The 21,286-nt window shown below is 32.0% G+C and overlaps 1 protein-coding gene across 6 annotated transcripts; it reads right to left on the reverse strand.

Annotated features, from left to right (window-relative positions):
- Positions 1 to 134: 134 nt before the first annotated feature.
- LOC125059231 lies at positions 135 to 14,150 on the reverse strand. Of its 6 annotated transcripts, none has more exons than XM_047663554.1 (16): positions 13,852 to 14,150; positions 13,562 to 13,733; positions 12,989 to 13,171; positions 12,362 to 12,613; positions 11,668 to 11,788; positions 11,051 to 11,221; positions 10,143 to 10,257; positions 9,338 to 9,471; positions 8,486 to 8,617; positions 8,142 to 8,251; positions 7,234 to 7,369; positions 5,472 to 5,638; positions 4,773 to 4,930; positions 2,973 to 3,078; positions 1,516 to 1,574; positions 154 to 264 (listed from the first exon to the last, which is right to left on the reverse strand). In XM_047663554.1, the coding sequence occupies exons 1-15, from the start codon at positions 13,875 to 13,877 to the stop codon at positions 1,530 to 1,532; spliced, it is 2,028 nt and encodes a 675-aa protein (XP_047519510.1). In that variant the 5' UTR covers positions 13,878 to 14,150; the 3' UTR covers positions 154 to 264; positions 1,516 to 1,529. The 6 variants fall into 6 exon arrangements, 3 of the variants coding, with proteins under 3 accessions (XP_047519509.1, XP_047519510.1, XP_047519508.1); XR_007118620.1 differs by having other exon boundaries at positions 161 to 264; positions 1,356 to 1,574; positions 13,852 to 14,149; XR_007118621.1 differs by having other exon boundaries at positions 165 to 264; positions 1,467 to 1,574; positions 13,852 to 14,149.
- Between the last annotated feature and the right edge of the window lie 7,136 nt (positions 14,151 to 21,286).

The raw sequence follows: 21,286 nt of genomic DNA on the forward strand, positions 1-21,286 counted from the left end.
GACCGCATGTTGCAGTCAAGACCGACTGCAATATGCGGTTTGCTCAGGAACTGCTCGAGCGGTCCGTGTATTGCGAATATGAATTTAGTATGGAAACTGCAGATCGCCGTGCGGCGACCTCTCTACAGCAGTCGGTCTTGACTGCAACATGCGGTCCGTCTATGGCCCGCTTAAGAGGCCCAATTTATATTTACTATACACAAAAAAAACTAAAGAATGTCAGTCTTGGATTTTCTTCTTTCTTGCCCTCAAACGTGATGGCCACTGCAACAAGGTTTTCATTGACAACTAACTTAAATCCAAAATAAATCCGGGCGCAAGAAAACACTTTTGAAACGTAATTATAGTAATTTCTCAACAGCGTCCAAACCTAGACTGGTTAGATCACACAATCGCAGAACTGATTAATCCATACATATCATTATATTTTCAAAAATGCCTACTAACTCCCCTTATCCTGGTGAAAAAAAAAAATTAGTACATTTTTTACTTCACTAACAATAAAATAATCGCTAGAGTATCAGGATCATGAGATCATTCACCTCTAGGTTAATGACCTTGAATGTGCTTACCTGACCTTCAGCTGCTTGTATTAGGAATCGTTTGTAAATCGAAAATTGGAAGTGTTTATAAAAGATTTCGCTTTACATTTATACTACGTCAAGTTTATAGGCTTTTTAGAAACGTAGATAAAATATAATAAAAAAAATGCTCCAAAAGGATAAAATAATATATTATAACATTTCAAATTTATTTAAACAAGCATTTCCACTACTTGCAACTAAAATTAATTTCAACACCAAGAAGGGAATCCTTTTACGCAACTATTGATTCAATTGAAATTGAAATTGAAAAATCTTTGCGATGGATTACATACAACATTTAAACATCAAAAATTAAATGAAAGTTGTAATTTTGAAATATACTGACAAATTTGTTTTGTTTGCACTCTTTGCCTGCGACTTCATTTGCACTTATTTATGCTCGCGACTTGGTTTGCTCATTGCAAAATTGATTAAATTTAGCTCAAAATGTTGAGAACTAATTTGTAATTTACTTTTATTATCAGTAATTACCTAAAGACGATTTGCACTAATTGAAGTTATACTTTTGGCGCGTTAGGGAAAAAGTATAAGAGTAAATTTTTACGATGCTTGCGCACACCGTCACAAAAAACCGACACCCTGAAGTTAGCTATAGTCAACATTTTAGGTTTTCTATTGTTAGTGACGTTTTTTCTACAAACGTAGAATAAAAATTTTGAAAAGATTTTATCTTCACGCCAAAGAAGTATAACTTCTAACGCGTGTTTATTAGTACACACACTTTTTTTTAATGAAAAATGTATTACTTACAGAATGCAAATCTTCTTTAGCTGGTTGGTTCGATAGTTTCCAAGCAAAATCACGTTCAATAGTCTTACGTCAACGTCAGTTTTATCGATGTAATTAAGGTCGAAACTTTACCAATACCCTTATCGACAAACTGGGACATCACTAAGTGGACTCGATATACCTCCTATAGATTGATTAGTGTCGCGCTCTCCTGCGTTTGCGGCCTCGTTCTGTTGAGCTCTAACGAACAGATTTGTTTCATCGTCATTATCGTTAAATTACTACAGGCATACGATATTATATTTTTTGAAGGTTAAATAAATTTTCGAAAACACGATATGGCACAAAGTAAGATAGCACGATATATATTTTTTAAAATATTTATATAAAAATAATGTATATAATTTTAACCATACGAAAGTATTTTACATAATATCGTAATGCCCTGGGAACATTCAAATTATCAACGAATAAATTATGATTTGACGATCTTAAGAATTATACTATTTAGAACTTTTAAAATACTAGCGATTTTATTCGCTGTATACATCTTTTTGCTTTAAATTTACAATTATTTAACATAATTTTAAATTTAACCGACGTTTCGCGTGCTTTACAGCGTGCGTGGTCACGGTGACTGAAGACAAAAGGTGTTGAATGTCAAAAAGTATCACAGCTGTAGAAAAAAGTTGCATTATCTGTATTTATTTCCCCGGAGTTGATATCGACTTAGTCACCGTGACCACGCACGCTGTAAAGCACGCGAAACGTCGGTTAAATTCAAAATTATGTTAAATAATTGTAAATTTATAATAATACATAACTTTAATCCGGTTAAAAAGTTTTATCTTTTTGCTTCTCGGACAAACCCTAAAATTCAGAGACAAGATTGAACGCTAAGTTTGTGTCAAAAACGTATTGAATTTTGACATAAGTGAGCAATATTCGCGCTAAGTCGCGACTCTGAATAGACACTAAAACAAAGATATTTTACAAACGTAACTTCCCAGATATTGTATGGAAATAGTAATGTGACAAGTATGTTTTCTTGAACTTATGGTTTTAATTAAGGAGACTTTGAATTAAGGAAAATCTGTTTGAACTTTGAAGTATGTTTTATAGAAAAGGAAGCTAAAATAAGATATGGTTTGGGAAAATGGGATGATTTTAAATGATTCGCAAATAGCAAACATATCGAGCCCCCTAAATTGGGGTTTGAATTGTCATTTTATCTTCGTAAAGCTAAGCTTTTAAGCTTTTAGGAGAACGAAAAAGTTATAAAGAGTGAATAATGTAATGACTTAATTTTCTAATTATAATTTGTTTTTGCTTTATGACGTCAAACTCAAATTTAGGTTGAAGATATGTTAAAATTTTAATTAAACTAGGCGCTTAAGCCCTCAAGTCAACTTGAGATACGTTTTGAAATATTTCCCTAATATTTCAGTTTCATGAGAAATTGTATTGATGAACAATTTTAATATAAAAATCGGCAATAAGCCTCTTTAACACTATTCTTTACGTATTATAAACAATTCTATAATTTTAATATTTCGCTAGAATAAAATGTTATCTAAAAATTTAAACATATTTATTAGATATTAAATTTTATCAATGTTTCTGAACAATTTGGCTTACCTTGATAGCCTGAGGTGGGGTTTTGTTCTTAGCTGGCGCCTTGCGTGGCTGCTTTGGAAGCTGGTCTTCATAGGGTGTGAATGCACAAGGCAGAATTCTACGATGTCTAAAAACGTATTTTAACTTTGATAACTTATAAACTGATATTAAATTGATATATAACTTATTAACTTAACTTTATTGTTAATGGATATTGGTGGCGCGGGTTGTTACTATATAAAACTTTATACCTATTAAACTAATTATTAGAATTGTTTATGTTGTGGACTGTATTTTCTTTATACCTAATATGATTGCTCAATATTTGGACAAATGGAAAAAAGAAAGAAAGGATGTCGGCACAGTACCTTCAACCTCGTGGCTTCTCGTGACTAAATTCCTTTATTTTACCTCAATGAACAAACACTTTCACAAAAGTATAATCAAGTTAAAAGTTTAAGAGAATTTAAATATAGTTAAAAGTTTATAATAAAAATTAAATGTTTAAAGAAAGCGGTGCGCGCGTGCGGCGTACAAACGAACCATATCGCGGGTCATCAAAATTGTCACTAATAATTAATCCTTGTTGGAGACTCATCATCGTGCGCGCCACCTATAGCCCGTTCCGGAACTAGTACCTTCATAGGATTGGGACAAAAAATAGGTGGGTGATGAGATAAGCGTCTAGAAACTATTAGGATGGGTATATTGAGCAACCATTATTATAAAATAAGAATCCGGCGCACCCAGATATAAACCCTTAACTAACTAATTATCATTTAAGTGATTTACTGTAAAGTCACTATTTAATGATCTGAAATGGTCTTATTAAATGACTCATTGTTGCAAAGCATTCCAAACATCGAGTTAGGTATTTAGGCACGCAATTTAATTTAATAAAGAATTTTTATTTAAATATATTTGGTCACGCTTTTGTATTTCTAATAATAAATCGATACACGCATGTCAAACCTGGTCACTCACTTATAAACAAGAAAACAAACTAAGAGTATGTCAGAATAGTATCGAAAGGAGTGTTCTAGGTCTTAAATTGAAAGATAGAGTAAAACTAGAAGAAATAAAGGACATGACAAAGTTTAGAAATGCTGTAACATCTAGAAAAAGATTGAAATGGAAATGGACGGGACACATTACGATAGAAGATAAGTGGACGAAGACAGTGACGGAATGGCTTCCTCGCTATGACAAAAGAAGACGAGGAAGACAAAGAAAAAGATGGGAAGATGATGTGCGAGAGTAGCTGGCCCTATGTGGCTACGTAAAGCTACAGAGAAGAGTGCAAGCCCTTAGAGGAGGCCTATGTCCAAGGACAAGCTGTATAACAGAAACCAACCAACCGGCTTACCGATTAATTATTAGTATTTATATTTTTATTTTTAGTGTTAATTTTTTGTATTTCACATTTGTATGTTCTAATAGGTTTAAGTAATTACAGCAATAAAGGCTTTTATTATTATTATTATTATTATTTATGTATTTCTAAAATAGGTTGACTGATAAGGAACAAATATTCAATAGACAATAATTATAGTGAATATGTGGTTCAAAGGACTGTGGTAGGTACAAAAATTAAAGAAAGCGTAAAGTGAGCGACATCATATAATTAATAATAATTTTTTCGCATTAATAATATAAAAATTTGGAAAGTAGGAGGCTAAATGAAGAAGACACACGACAACTCCAGCGCCAGTACAACGCTAAATTTTGTACCATTATTAAAAACCCATATAATTAATATTTATTTACACCATATATTATTAAATAATCATATTTCAGTCTCAGTAAAGAAATAATACATACTTATGTATAGGCAGCAAGTCGTCGCAGAGCGTCGGTGGTACTTTAACGTCCGCGGACTGATCGGCCGGCGCAGGCGCATTCACATCTAAGTTTAGTACCAACGAATCCGCATTCGACTTGCCGGGTCGGTATAACATTGCGTTCGTTCCGTGGCTTGGCTAAAATTTAAAAAGGGCATTATAAATTAAATTTAAATGGAAAAAGCCCTCCATTTCATAAAAGTCCACCTTTTCATAAGATATAATTACGCAACGAACTTAGTTATGTATGATTTTTATACAGGGTGGCCAAAAAGTCGTGGATCAAACGCAAATAGGGGATAGATGAGGTCATCAGCTGCAAAAAATTGTTCTACGGGATTTCTTTTAACCAACCTGTATACAGGTGAGCAGTAATAAAAATACAATAAAAATTGTACACATCTTTTTTTAAATTTTAGTTTTTACTAGTATTTATATATATCGTGAGGAAACCGACATGTCTTGGACCCAAATAGTCGACGGCATGTATTAGGCACTGGAGGCTGATCACCTACTTGCCTATCACATTGAAAAATTATCCAAGACCTAAAAAGGTTGTAGCGCCACTGACATTTTTTTTTATTTCTTGCATTACTAGTTACTATTTAAAAAAAATTGATTTAAATAAATAAATTACGTTCTTATTTATGAAACGTTTTTTAATATCTGATTTACTTACATCATGTTGAAGTATATAATTGCCAGGTAATAGACCCTGAAGTTGGTTCAATGTGGTGTGTAAAACGTCGGCTATATGTGGCAACATTTCGCCATGTTTCTCGCTCCAGTCTGTGGAACTCAATTTCTCCATTGTCACTATTTCACCTGACGAACCGTCTATTCGAACTGAAATTTGTATTTAAATTTCAGATTATATCTAGAAATTTCGTGAACATGTTTTAAATATTTGGGACACAAAATCTGTTCGCTTTATGACCATTCTAATAAGGAATTTTTTCTTGAAGGAAACTCCATGTTTTTAACAAAGTACAAAAAAATATACCACGTGATAAATCGTATATATATACAGGGTGGCCAAAAAGTCGTGGATCAAACGCAAATAGGGGATAGATGAGGTCATCAGCGGCAAAATATTGTTCTACGGGAGGTCTCTAAGGTCAACCCCTGCAAAGTTATGATCTATTTTGGTTTTTATATGAAAATTGACTTTTTTTTACTAGTTCTTCTTAAAATTCGAAAATATCTACATCCTGTATCTTTTTCATAATATCCACTAGATTGGTACTGAGGAGTTCTTGCGTTAGACATACTATTTATAGTTGTTTATTGAGTTTATTCAAGATAATATTAAGTGATACGATATAACATTTTTTCAAATCATATTTTTTTTTTTTACTTTGGACCCCACTGTGAAAAAAAAATACTCCACCGAAAAGTGTCCCTGTACTACAAGTTTTGGCGCATTTAATAGGGATTCTGAAAAGGTATTACACGTGGCCATGAGTCGCTCTAATATCTTTCTAGGAAGAATTACAAACAACGATTGTGAAATAACAATTGTATTAAAACAATTAATTCTCAATGGTTGTTTGTAGGAAACAAAATATTTTACAATAAAATATGCTCAAAATTCCTGACTCTGACCATAATACTTAATCTGCACCGCCTAATCAAATTCCTACGTAACCCTACAGCCATATTTAATTTTTTTGAATCTAGTCCGATTCACACAGTACTGGTCACAGGTAGGTAAATAATCTATGAGAAGTCCGAATCGTTGTTGTTTTTTCGTCCTAGAAAGATATTAGAGTGACTCATGGCCATGTGTAATACCTTTTCAGAATCCATATTAAATGCGCCAAAACTTGTAATACAGGGTCACTTTTCGGTAGACTATTTTTTTTTCACAGTGGGGTCCGAAATAAACAAAAAGTTTTAATTTGAAAAAAATTTATATCGTATAACTTAATATTATCTTCAATACACTCAATTAACAACTATAAATAGTATGTCTTACGCAAGAACTTATCAGTACCAATCTAGTGGATATTATGAAAAAGATACAGGATGTAGATATTTTCGAATTTTAAGAAGAATTAGTAAAAAAAAGTCAATTTTCATATAAAAACCAAAATAAATCATAACTCTGCAGGGGTTGACCTTAGAGACCTCCCGTAGAACAATTTTTTGCCGCTGATGACCTCATCTATCCCCTATTTGCGTTTGATCCACGACTTTTTGGCCACCCTGTATATATATAAAACATTTATTTAATTAAGAATACTAAAACCGAACATGCAAAGACATCAACACTAACACAAAAAATTTCGTATGGACTTAATTATCTGCTTAAATAAATAAAATATTATTTAAAAAAAAATAGGGTAGTTATTAAAAATTTATAAAATATTTTAAAATCTCTAATTTTCTTTTCTATTTAGTCCCCTATAAGTATTATATCGCAATGCCTCTCGACTCACCTTTAAGAAGACTTGCTTTCCGTCTCAAATGAAGCGAGAGAGCAAGAGCGGCGATCTTATGGCGCGAGAGCGAGACAGCACCACACTCAAGTTGATACTCGGGAATCGGCTCCAGGACTATTTCTCCTGTGCCCTGCTGCAATAATTTAAGCAAATTTCATTCAGTTATTTTCTGGTCATTAAAACAATTTATAATTATAAATTGTTTACCACGAATTAGCGTAATAATTGTATTAAAAGTATTAAACAAATTTTGTGTAATATTTTAGTAGGGAATGCGAGTAATATAGGCACCGCAAGCGTACCGCACGTATCGAGTAAGAATAATATTTTTTGACGTGATAACGTCTTTAAAATCGTTTTAGTCGGGTGACATGTTCAGAAACTTGTGACACCAAAACCTCACGAGCGCGATCGCAGGTATAACGAGAGAGAGACGGACCGATCTCCCGTCTCATCTCGAGCGCTGCCAGTCATTCCGTGAATGTATGAAGAAAAATGTATATCATAGTCGAATTAGTAAACTTGTCATTTTACACCCGAAATTTATCATCAAAAGTGTGAATAAAACGATAGATGTAATTTAAAATTTGAAAAAATTGTTATCTTCATTAATTCCTTACTTCCCAAAAACTTATATCACCAATAAGACGTTATCACGTAAACATCTCGATCGTAAACCTACTTTACAAACATCTAAAATATAGTACTGTATACATGCGTATTATTTGTCAAGTATGAAATCAAGCTTTATAGTTTTATAATGTCTATATTTTATTCCAAAATAGCTATTTTTATTTACGAACTTTAAAAGTTCTTATACCGTCTATTATGACATAGTAATATTTTAGAAAAACTTCAAATATTAATCAAATTCTAATCAGCAGTTTATTTTAATGCAAACTTACTCTAACGCGATGTTCGCAGTGGACTATAATATCATGTCGTTCACCCGTGACTTTATTGCGTACGCGCCATTTCTTGTACGAGCGCGGAGGCGGGACTTCGAATATTGTGTCTGTAATAATACAAATAAAAAAATCGAATTTCTGCACCTATAGAAACTCACTGGCTAGTGAAACTTATTTCATAGATACTTGTATGTAACAAAAAAAAGAAAAAGAAAATAGAACTTAAAACTAAAATTTAAAAATGGAATTATTTGAATTTAGAATTTATTGTCTAACGAAATAGAAAAAGGCCAGTAATTATATTCATTCTAAAAGTAGGTAGTAGTATTTTAAGTATTTACCTTTACAAGTGCAAACATATGGTCCTATATTTTTATTATTTGTAGAACTCTTGTCATTGTTAGCGCTACTTTCCTTCTCATTATTGTCATGAAGTTCCTCAGTCTGTGGCACGCCCTCTTGGAAATCGTCACCTGTGATATGAATTTTATTTCATTAAAAAAAATCACATTAAAATCTTCCATTATGATGAATGTAAAATACCATTACATTAAATTAGTATCCCGCATTTAAAAGTTATTTGATTTTGAATGATTATTCAAGTGAAAATATAATAATATTTAATCTAATTTTAAGTCTCTTTCGGTTAATTTTTTTTTAAATAAAACCTTCAACTAGCTTAGAAAGGAAGACCAAGGCAAGTTTCGTTTTAAAGTAACTAAATTATGTGTATTACTTAAACATACTCAACACATTTTAACTAACTTCCTTAATGCATCAATTTCTAACTACACTTCAAGAAAAAAAAAAAAACTCATGTGTGCAATTCACACGTGGTAGAAGTGAAACCATCAAAAACAAAGTTTTTCACTAACTAAATGTAGGACTATGTTAAATTTTCATTTATAAGTTTAATATCAATCTTTAATTTGATAAAAACTAAAATAATGGAAGTTTGAAATTCGATGATTATTACTTATTTAATTTTTTGCACATTTATGTTTTTTTAATTCAGAAAATGATCAAATGCACGCCAAATTAAAGTTTATACACTGCACAATTCTTCCCATCTCATTCTCTCCCACGCTAAATCCTACGAATTTATGCGTCTGTCTCTTTTTACTGTCGCTTTTTCCGTTGCATGGTTTGAAATCACAACGATTCTAAAGAAGTTTCACTTCAATAAATCATACCAGTGTCTATACATAAGTTGTCCTCATCGTCACTAGTAGGCTCCAAGTCTTCGTGAAGATCCATACTAATGACATTAAACGAGTCCTCCTCTGACGATGCTTGCTGGCTTATTAACCTAGATCTTTCTGATAAACTGGAAGTCATAATAGGACATTTAATTTGACGACTGTGTTTCAGTTAGACCATTTCGTCATAGTCGTAGAATAGTGACGGATCTGACAAATAGTAAACTTTATAGGGCAGCCATTTCAAAATAATATAACCATTTTAATTTTTTCATACATATTCTGTTATTATGAAAATTGGCATACAATCAAAAAAATGAGGTTTTTTTAAACAAAATAAAAATAATAAGATTAAATTACTTAGTTTCCTAGAAAAATCACATGTTTCTATCAAACCCGTCACTTTACCGACCGATTAATTTGAAATTGAATTTTTATTTTAATGTAGACGTTATATTTAGGCAATGTATCCAAATATGATAAAAATTGGATTTTGGTTTTTTTTCAAATCCGACATTGTTCTACGATCATGACGATTTATTAAAATTGTCGGGCTTAATAAAATTAATTTTATAGTTTTAGGTTGTTGTCGGCTGTTATCAAGTTTATATTACAATTGCTTTGACGATAAATTAAACAGAGATTTATATAGTCTGCGCTTGTCAATTTTAATATAACCGTAATAACCGTGCGTAGGTATGTTGGATATGCAATAAGACAAATAGAAACCGATTTAAAAAAAAAAAGTCCGACACGTTATTGAATTTGGAACAGTGTAATAATGAGTTAGGTTACTTACGGCACAAGCGCATCTTCAAGTAGATGTTGAAAAGCTTTATATGTCCGTTGAAGCACTGACTCTTTTTTGATAGAGAACTCGCTACCTAACACAACTACATTTGATCGCTCGCCATCTAAAATTTACCACTTCTGTAAGATTTTGCACACGAATTGTATTCATAGTTATTCTTTTTTTTTTTTTAATATTAAGTATCAAGATGATTACTGTTGACGTAAGTGACATAACAAAAACCAGCTGCGACCTCAAACATACGACGTTTTTGTTTCCTAACTTAAAGTTTAAATTATTAGGTATAATATCTTAGTAAGACTCATATGACCATCTATAAAAACTTTATGCAACTGTTTCATACACCAGTTTCCTTTAAAACATTACGAGGCGATTTGAAGAGGAATTAATTTTTTTTTAAGAAAATTCAGTAAAACATCATGCACAAATGGCGCCAAAACCCACCACATATGTAAGATAGTACATTTTTGATTTTGACATAGATAAGTCAAAATGAAAAAAAAACATGACAAAAGTTAAAATTTCATGTAAGGCACATTACATTTGAAAAAAGGACGCATTGTATTCGCATATTTATTATTTTTTTTTATTATGGCTCTGGCACGGTTTGTGCATTAGCCAGCGTCAAGTACATATAAGATTTTTATAATTCGTGCTTTTTGCCTTAGAAATTCGACCATGTCCTCCATGGACGGTTTAGGCACTCGCCTGGTACCGCACAACCCTCCCAAGGGCCGAGAACAAATTTAAATTAAATTAAAACTTGCCCTCGAACCAGGAATCGAACCCGGTACCCCTCACCTAGCTGCCACTTAATATGACCGCTAGGCTATGAGGCCCCTATATTCGCATATGTTCGATAAAAAAAGCGTTTTTTTTATTGTCCTTTAACTTACATGAGTCTATAGCTTCACTGACGCAAATAGTTATATGCCAAGGCTGATCGATTGTAAGTAGACATTTAAGCGCGCTCTCACTGGCAATGTACTGTGCGCCTTGCTCCAAAGCATATTGAGCTAACTCCCTTTCTATCTCTGTTTTTGGTAGAATCGATACTGACTTTTCGGCTAAAATTATAATTTTTACTTTAATTATCATATTTATTATAAATGAAATATACAAAACTATTTGTTCCAACTCATCATAGAGGTATAGAATAAAAAATATAAAATCTGCTACTTTTTAAGTTATTTTTTATTAATGACTCATTTTAAATCTGTCATCAAAAGTTCCTGAATATGTTGTAATAACAGGACCTTCAGTCATAAAGTCATAATAGTCTGTTGTGCAAAGATTTTAGTTTTAGTATTTAACTACAGGTCAACAGCAATTTTTTTTTTAAATATGCTGACTTTAAGTTATTCCTTTATCAATGTTAAAATCTAACTTGCAATTTTATTAGCTACTTACTACTACTAGCAAATTGATTGAGCTATTGTTGAATATTCTATTTAACATTTACAAAACTTAGATAATAATTTCAAGTAAATATATTATTATAAAATTAACTTACTTGGTAGAATAAATCTACAGGGATGTTTATTACAAGGCTCAGGCACAGAACAATTTTTAACAATCATAATTTTTTCCTCAATTGCTTCATATTGAATTTCTGGCATATCTAAGTTTTTAACCTGCAAAATATATTATCTTTTTAGTAATTGGTTAGGAAAGAATTATCACCTGTGTCTAATTTCTTACTACTTATTAAACTCTCGCTATAGGTAATCTTCCTGTGTATTTAACACTAAGGTATAAACCCAAAAAATATAAATAGGATATATCAACTTACGCCTGTAAGAACAGTAATCAATTCATATCTTCATAGTTTATAAGCCATACATATTATATATGTAGGTTTATATACTTCTTGCCTATATATAACCATAGAGGTACTAGTGACTTGTAATAATAGGTTTTCCCAACCTTTTTCAAGCACCAGTCTCTCACAATAATATTAAGCATTAAGTTTATTGTCAAAAAAGAAAGATGGTGAAATACCTGTATCATAAACTCGTACAATGCAATATTAGATGCAAATAAAAAAATAAACTTATTATTTACCACTATTTATCAGGGTAAGAAATATATTAACATAAATTTGAATAACTTTCAAATTTTAATTATTTTAATGACAGCCTAATATTATGATATAAACATTGTGATACAATTCCGCTGTGACTTAATATTACTCTTGAAATACTTACATCAATTAAATTTTCACAAAACACCATTTCATTATTGTTTTCATGTTTGCCCTCAAGTGGTATTTGAGCTGCTAGGGTATACAATTTTGGATAACATTGAAGTTCACTAGCATTTAATTTAAAATATGCTTCATAAACTAACTCCACTGGTGGCTTGGGTCGTAATGCTCTAACACAATGTTCTGTGGTCCATAGGTTTTTAGCCCAGGCTATAAATTCTTTCTGCTCTTGTTCATAGAGTGGTTTTAATTCCTGTAAAAATATCACAATTTCTTTAAACTGAATTTTTTAAACAACTTAAAAAAAATCTATTAAGGTTTACCAAAAATTATTCTTAGTTTAATGTCAAGATTTCTTATGTTAATGAAATAATGGGTTTTTGTTTAAATAAAACATAGTAACATAATAATTTAAATACATACGACAATTTTCTCATATATAACCGTTTTGAAACTAGAGTAATTTATTATATTGTCACACTTAAAATTAACTTCTCTCACTGTTTAGTGCCTTACCTCCACAGCTATTGTAAAGCACTTTATATAAATAATGTAATTATTAACTTATATCCAATAAATAAAATTATAAGTCAAACAGCGGAAACAACAAGATTAAACAAGTACCAACCTCATATAGTCTAAAATCTATCTTAGTAGGTCTCGGGAAACTTTTCTGTGGAAGAACATGTGAATGGTTTGCACAAATAACTTTGAGAAGTTGTGTTTGTTGATTGGGCTTGAGGCTGGATAACTTTGGATATTTTGGACATCCTCTAAATCCTGGCACAAAAATGTGGTTGTTCCTTTCATTCTATAAGCAAAAATATAATTTTAAGCACAACACACAATCTAGCAAATTAACTCAATCGTTAAATTTATTTGAGATTAGATAAATTGACAGCTACATTTATTAAGACTTTGAGGCAATTCTTTCAATCCAATTCAAACCTTAAGTCAGGTTACAATTGTATGCATTAGCATCTATTTATTGTGTTTAAAGTAAAATATACCAACTATATAACTCATTAAAAGTCTTTTATTATATTTTCGTTTTCTATGTGAAAGGATTTTTATAAAGTTCAGTGAATTTTGAGTTTATTGATGACTAACCATACAAGTTATATTATTCATATTAATAATAGTTTATAATTTGAATGGTAAAAGCAAATAAGGAACTAGTTAAATATTTTAAAATAATTACATATTTCTTTTTACTGAATATATCATCCCAGTTGATAACTTCTTGCTCTTCATCCTCACTGCTGGATATTAGAGGATCATGAAAGTTATTTTGAAGAATTTTCTCGGTAACACTATTTTGCAAGGCCTCAGAAGTAAGGAAATATTTATCTGTCTCCGGCTGAAAATTTGTCCTACAACAATGTATGTATAATTTAAAAATGGGGGTTTGTGTACTTAAGGTTATTTTGACCATAGTTTATTTTAAATTTAAGTAAACTACTGATTAGATACAGGGTTTTAACTACAAACCAATCGAATTGCAATATTTGTTCCATGATGATAACATGTGCTATGAAACGTGCATTTTAATCGTTGTTTTCAAGAATTAACCTCGCATACAGCCACCAGATGCTAAAATAAATTGCGGTTATTCTTGTTGTAAGGAATAAACATTTAGATCACTTTTCAAATAATAAGCACAGTAAGTACTAAGTAGAATCTCTAAATTGGAGATAGAAAAAACAAATCCAAATTCTAAACACAATACACAATACTTGTTATTAAATAATTAATTTTCTCCAGCTGCCGAATACAGAGTACTGACAGTGTTCTGTCAAGAATCAAGATAGCTGACAGATAACAGTGACAGTGACAGTTTACTGACTAAATCTATGTGACAGGATAGATATAAAGATAAATTTATACATCTCTAAATCTGTACCGTAAATTAGATTATAACTTGCATATTTATAAAATAAAGAGAATTATACGTCGAAACAACGTGAATAATTTTATCAAGGAAGGAAGCTTCTGCTCTTCTTTGACAAAATCGGCACAAACGTATAACAATCAACAATAATAATCAATCTAAGTATATTTTAGGATTTTGAACTTACATAAATTATAATAGCGGAGGCTAATAATTAAAATTTAACATTAAATAAACATTCATGTTTTGTCGAGGTCTTTATTGTAGCATGAGTAGTATCTACAGTTATAATTTTATCAATAAATATTAATAACTTCAATTATGTAATAACCATAATATTATCTAAGTAATTTTTCGTCTATTACTTAATATTCTGAAATAATAGCGTCAAAGGTATATTACCTAATATATGCTACATTTCTTTTGCGTATTATTCGTTTACAGCTAAATTATACAAGGAATAAGATTCAAAGTAATAAGAGCATAAGCCAGAGAGCATAAATCAGATGCCATTAACGAATTTGGCTAATTCAGTAACATCGGGAGCAGGCGCCGAGCCAAATGCTCAGCTTTTTGGTGACATTAGGTACCCGTACCCACGTCTGAGTGGCAAAAACAAACAATCTTGACTATGCTTTTGATATAAAAGCATTCAGATGATTGCAATAATATAGGCTTTATTTATATAATTTTTGTAAAATGGTTGTGGGCTATTTATTCTGAACTATACGAAACATCAAAGAAAGGTGTAGTTTTGCTAAAAACCTACGTTACTGAACCTTACCAATTTATTTTTTGTGATCGGTTCTACGATTAATGTTTTTTAGATTTAATATCTGTTGTATTATAATATCTGGCACTCCAACCTTCTAGGTCAGGGCCTTAGATTTCTGCATCTGTTTCGTGAACATGTGTTTTACAAATAGGCAAATAGGATCAGCCTACTGTGCCTGACACACGCCGCCGGCTATTTTGATCTAAAGCATTACGGTTTCCGTACAATGTTTTCTTTCACCGTACGAGTAAGAGTTAAATGCAAACATAGACAAAAAGTCTATTGGTACTTAGCCGGGTTTAGAACCTACGACCACAGGGATGGGAATCGCACGCTGATGCCAGTAAGGCAACTATGCCCATTCTATATACTTCACGACTTTATATATTGTAAAAATTAATACTCCAAATCTCAATAATTCTATCATTGCAAAAACTTTTACCAGTATTGAGGATTGAGCGGGAGACTCAACCCCATCAGCGAACTTTATTATAAGAATATTAACACTCGCCTATTGTCCGCTACTACGGTGAAGGAAACCATACCAAGAAAAGAGTCTCTTAGACTTAAATATCGACATCGTGCCGCCGCAGTCTGAACTTTTATTTTCAATTCGACTTAGGGTCCTTCAAAAAAAGAGCGTACCAATTCATAAAATGCCGGCAAGCACTTACGCGTCTTCTGGCAATACGCCGTATACGTTTCCCCCTTTTTATGCCCCGTTTTATTGTTATATAAAAAATATGAAGAAACAATATTCATAATAGGAGAACAAGGACGGAAATTGTTACGTTAACTCGTTTATGTGAAGCGTCAAAGAAGTTAATATCTGCACCAAACAGTGTCTCTAGTACTCTTTAACTTGCAACAAATTTTGTAGAGAGTAGGTATCAAAGTTGAACCCTTACTGTTTCTAAAATGTTCGAAGTAAAGTAGAAAGGGTTACAACTCATTTTGCAAAACATGGGCTTAACGGAAACCTTACGAAATTAAATAAATCTATGTCAAAATAATTTAGAAGGCAGCATTGTAGGTGTGAAAAGAGAAGTTTCAATACGGTAAAAGTAAAACTCAATTTAAGGATACAAAAACAGCATGTATATGGCAATGGGCGGGATATGGAAAGAAAAGCAAGAGAAGGCTAGTGAGGCGACATAAGTAGGGTAGCTGGGGTAGACTACAGATTCGGCAGGACAAAACAACAAACAAACAATAAGTCATTTATTCATTTAGGTACAATTTGTACACTTATGCATGTCAACTCACGCCATCTCTCAGACAGATCTACATGGTAACATTTGGAAAAGGAATTTGTCGAGAGACAAGCTGAAGTGGTAATATTAGTAAATTGTTTTAAGTTTTAAATGTTTTATTTTGTCTTAAACGTTATATTTAAGAAAAAGATTAGATATATATATACCTTATTTGAGGAATGAAAACGTATTTGTATGAGTCCAATAATAACGATATGTAACGTAAAAATTATATTATTTAATTGTTTAACTGTTATACTCCGTAAAAATATACTTTATACTGTTACTGATTTACGAGTATATATATAAAATACCTATTGTTCTCCTGGCAGTGGGAGATGATAGTTATGGGAGCAATTTCACGTTGTAAGACAACATAGCGATCTGTCTCGAGTCCAATTACTTGTTAGTGTCCTAGACTGATGTCTATAAATTTACTATAATATTATCTAGATAGAATGCACAAGGATTGAACCACAGATAAAGACACTTTGTCCCGCCTTAGACTGCAAGTTACTTTGACATTGACAGCTGTCATGTAAAAGAGGAATTAAATACCAAAAATCATTCATCGAAATATACCTGTACCGTGTTATTACAGACTACACGCGTAGAAACCAATATACACGTAATTACCTAGAATAAACTTAAATCACGTACTCTACATCAAACGCATTTGCGAGAACCGATCCAACTGTTTAATATCGACATTAAATGGAACAGAATTGCAATTCACGCTGCATCTCTTTGTAACACAGAACCCAATCAGGGATACGTCGAGGTGTCCGGAAAACGAAGCGCCATTATAGCGTACTTCTTTTTCGCAACGCGTCAATTGCGCCGCGTTCCGACCAATCGAAATCAAATTGCTATCTCCCTATTTACAATTAAGAATCTCCTGCGATACATTGCTTGTTGCCTGTACATTCCTTTCGAATTGTCGCGCAAAGCGAGCGTTGGTTGCAGAAAAAATCTCAATTTAATATAACTGTAGCGTAGTATTGAGGTTGATTGGAATTAATCATACGATACGATTTTGCAAGAAATGTGTTAGCATAATTGAGATGCCCGCTGCTCAAAATTGGATACGAGTGCAATATTTCATTATTATTGAAAATCTACTTGAGATTTATACGAACTGCAATGGATTTGAAAATGCTTACAAACGATTTTTATACTGAGATACTCTTTAGATTTTTGTAGCTATATACAGTATGTTACATTATACTTTTAGATAAAGGATTTGTTTTTTTAAATATATCCGTAATACCACGATTAAAATTGTACCATGAAGGTGTTTAATTAATTATGAAGAGTGAGGATATGTCGTGACCAGACAGCAGGACAATGGACTTTCAGACTCCTTTGTGATTGTCATCGAAAATGGTTCTGCAAATTTAGAGGAGTGTACACTGTACGCTTTCATTCGTAGCTCCTGAGCTACGGCGTAGACTCTACGGAAGTATGTTTAACTTTGTACTTTGTAATCCTTAAGATATCGTGTTTGTAAGACGTTTTTATGTAAAAAAAGAAAATTATGGTTAGAAACGGTAAAATCGTTAATACCAGTTTTATAATAGGGTTTCAAAAAATTGTCTATGACAATAAAACCTCGTAAACAGACAAGAATTATGACGACGTAAAAATAATTTATTTATTTATTAACACTTCGTTGCATATACATTAATATAGTACAATTGACATAATTAAATAAAAAGGAGAGCAACTGGCGGCGTTATCGCTTTCGAGCGATCTCTTCCAGGCAACCACTGTGAGAAAAAACAAGTATTAAATTACATAAGAAAGGCAAGAAGGGCAAAAATACATGTATTACATTTAGTTGTTTAGAAAAAGAAACTTATCAGGAGCAAAAAACAAACTAAACTAATAAAGAATACATGAAAAAAATAATAATAATGATAAAAAGTGCACATGAATCATTTTCAATCTCCTAAATTAAGATCAGTCTCACGACAGTTGGTAGGTACCTATTATTAAAGTTAGGGATACGATGTTGACAGGTAATGTTTGTAACGAAGAAATTTGAAATAATGTAATAGATTTTATGAATAAGGAGTGTGTATCTGTTTGTAATTGACTTACCGTAAACCATTTCACGGTAGAGTTATCTTTGTAAGTGGTACCCAAACTTATTGAATAGGAAAGTGGAAATCTAATAAAAAAGCTGTCAAACCCAACACAAGCAGGCAGGTGTGGGTCTTATCTTTGACTCGTACGACGCCGCGAGACATTTAAATTTATACAAATTCCGGAACTTAAATTTCCTACTTGGTCTTTTATATCTTAGTTCAATATTTACCACTATAGTATATATATATAGTAATATAAGTATTTAGTTAAAAAGTTCTTTAAATTTTACAAAACTCAATGACAACAAATTTAGTTTCGGGTGCGCTAAACGAATTACTCACTCCAACACTTTGTGCAAAAATTCACGAAATAGATTACGTTCCAATCTTGTTCCGGGTATAAGGAAATTCCCGGAAAACGCGAGTATTGTATGCAAAATTAATTTTTAGTGGGCCGAGGTGGGTCTTGTTCCGCATCACGTCGATGCCGTAACCGCTAACATTATTTTAATAAATGATGAGCCTTTGATAACCGTCGTAGGGTAAAATAAACATTATGCTGACCTACTAAGAATTGTTTTTAGATACATTTATCATGAAATATCAAATATTCATGTTTAATCATAACAGGCTGGGTTCATAGGCATAACCTAAGCTACACTAAGTGATAGGTACCTGTATCTTATATTCCATAATAAACATTTTTTTTAATAACACAAAAACCTAGGAAAAATCTATTTTTTGATAGAATTTGATTTTTATTCAATACGAGAACGATAAAACGATTATAGCATCATACAACTTTTCGATACCATTTTTATTATACATACATATATACGATTTGTTTAAAGCCTCAAAATAGGTTTCAGCTGCGGCGATTACCTCTTAATCAGCGCAAAATTTCTGTCCAGCTTTCTCTTGAGGAGAACAGGAAAAAGTCGCTGGGGGCGATTATAAGTGATTGCTTATGAACGTCATCTAGGCCTATACCCTCTAGTTTTTAAGTTTAAATCAAACGTTATATACCTACTAGTATTTACTTTACAGGTACCTTTTACAAAGATTTGTCTGCCTAATCAGCCTATAATATAAATAAACTGTTGGATGAAACCAATCAGTGTTTTCTTCTATGAATGTGAAAAAATACAGAAGTATTAAAATCTTTTATTTAAATAAAAATGTTTTAAATAAACTTTAACGTAATTTTTCAAGCTAAAATATCTGCTCTATGTCTCAATAACAGTAAATAGAATTTCACCCACAGGCGTCGTAAATAAGATCGAAAGGGAGGTGTGAAAAAATAGAGCACTCTCGAACGCTATTAATGAATTGGGCCTAGTCCACAATAAATAGTGGTAAAAACATCCTTTATCTGCCCGGCCCGACTGATTACGTGGTCTTTTTGCCGATAGACTGCATTAATTTTCTAGAGAATGTTAGGTGAAACAAAAAGATTTCGTTCAATTGACGGTGACCCTAATAACTCCAGCGATTGTTATTGTGCCCAATTTTTCAAGGTGACTACGGTTTGTTCTTTAATCTAAACTTTACTTATAATATTGTATTATTATTTTTGATCTCTCTATGCTAGGCCATATGTGTAAATAGTTTTATTGTAAACCTTTTTAGATTCAATAAAAAATAAGAATTATTTGTCGTTGTAAAAGTGTGACCTGTCAAACACTCAAGGAACTCCCAATGGGGCTTGAGGCTGAGATATTTCTGTGCACATTTCATTGAACAAGAAAACGATAAACCTTTTTGAGTACAATACATTTGTGTTTCTTTTATTTATTGAATCACCAAGTGTTAATACATACGGGCACATAGGTATGTGCACATCTGGGGAACTCAGAACCACAGGTTTGAGAATCCTACTTGAACAAATAACGTTGTTCTTATACGTGGGTATCACTATAAATCGTTTGAAATCCCGTTTCATTTTACACATTTTAGTACGAATGTCAAAGTATTCGATGCCAAAAACTAGGCCGATAAACAGCGCTGAATTATCGACGCTACCGCTTGACAGCGCGGCGTGGAGATAAGCACGGCTAACTTTTGTGAAATATTTTGTTTAAAATAAAGCCTTTTTTCATATCATTTTATTACCGTACTATTCTCGGGATATGAGTGTTCATTATGTTACGTTGTTGTGTGGAATTTTGTTTTTATGGATAGATTAATCACATTCATTAGTGTACTTGTTTACCTACATAAATAAAGATATTTTGAGTTTGAGTTACATTGATTGATATAAACACCTTTGACTACAGAAATCGGTAGTCAAAGGTGTTTATATCAATCAATTAATGCTGATTGTTATTCGTGTATCTGGCCGGACCATATCATGACATAATAATAATAATAATATAGCCCGTTTATTACCAATCTTCATTATATAATTATACATAGTTCATTTTTTTTCTTGTTACTCGATATCCTTCACGAGTAAAGGCCTACTACAGCTTTTTCCAAATATCTCTATCCATAGCTTTCTTTCTTCATTGGCTTCCTTCTATATCTTCTATCCACCTTTTTTCTCTCGCCCTCTTCTCTTTCTTCCCCTTCCTTTCATGTGATGGCCAGCTTAAAATTAAAATTGCCAATCATTTCGTTGCAAACAAAAAGTTAGATTCTACAATTGGGCCACGACACATATGTGCGAGTTAGTAAAGTACAATAATTATTATTCTTATTCGTATATTTAAGCGTTATCACGTCTTCCTCAATATATACAAGTATAAGGCATGTTCAAAACCTCGTGAAGAACCTGAAAAAAAACTCTTACACACGTAGTTAAATAAAATAAATTTCTGACCCCAAATGCGGCTCTTCTTACTGTCTGTCACTTCAATTTGAGATTACAGTGTACCGTTGACCTTTGATTTGCGGCGTGAAGATTGCTATGTTATAG

This window comes from Pieris napi, chromosome 19 (assembly GCF_905475465.1).
Source record: "Pieris napi chromosome 19, ilPieNapi1.2, whole genome shotgun sequence".
Taxonomy (NCBI): Eukaryota; Metazoa; Arthropoda; class Insecta; order Lepidoptera; family Pieridae; genus Pieris; species Pieris napi.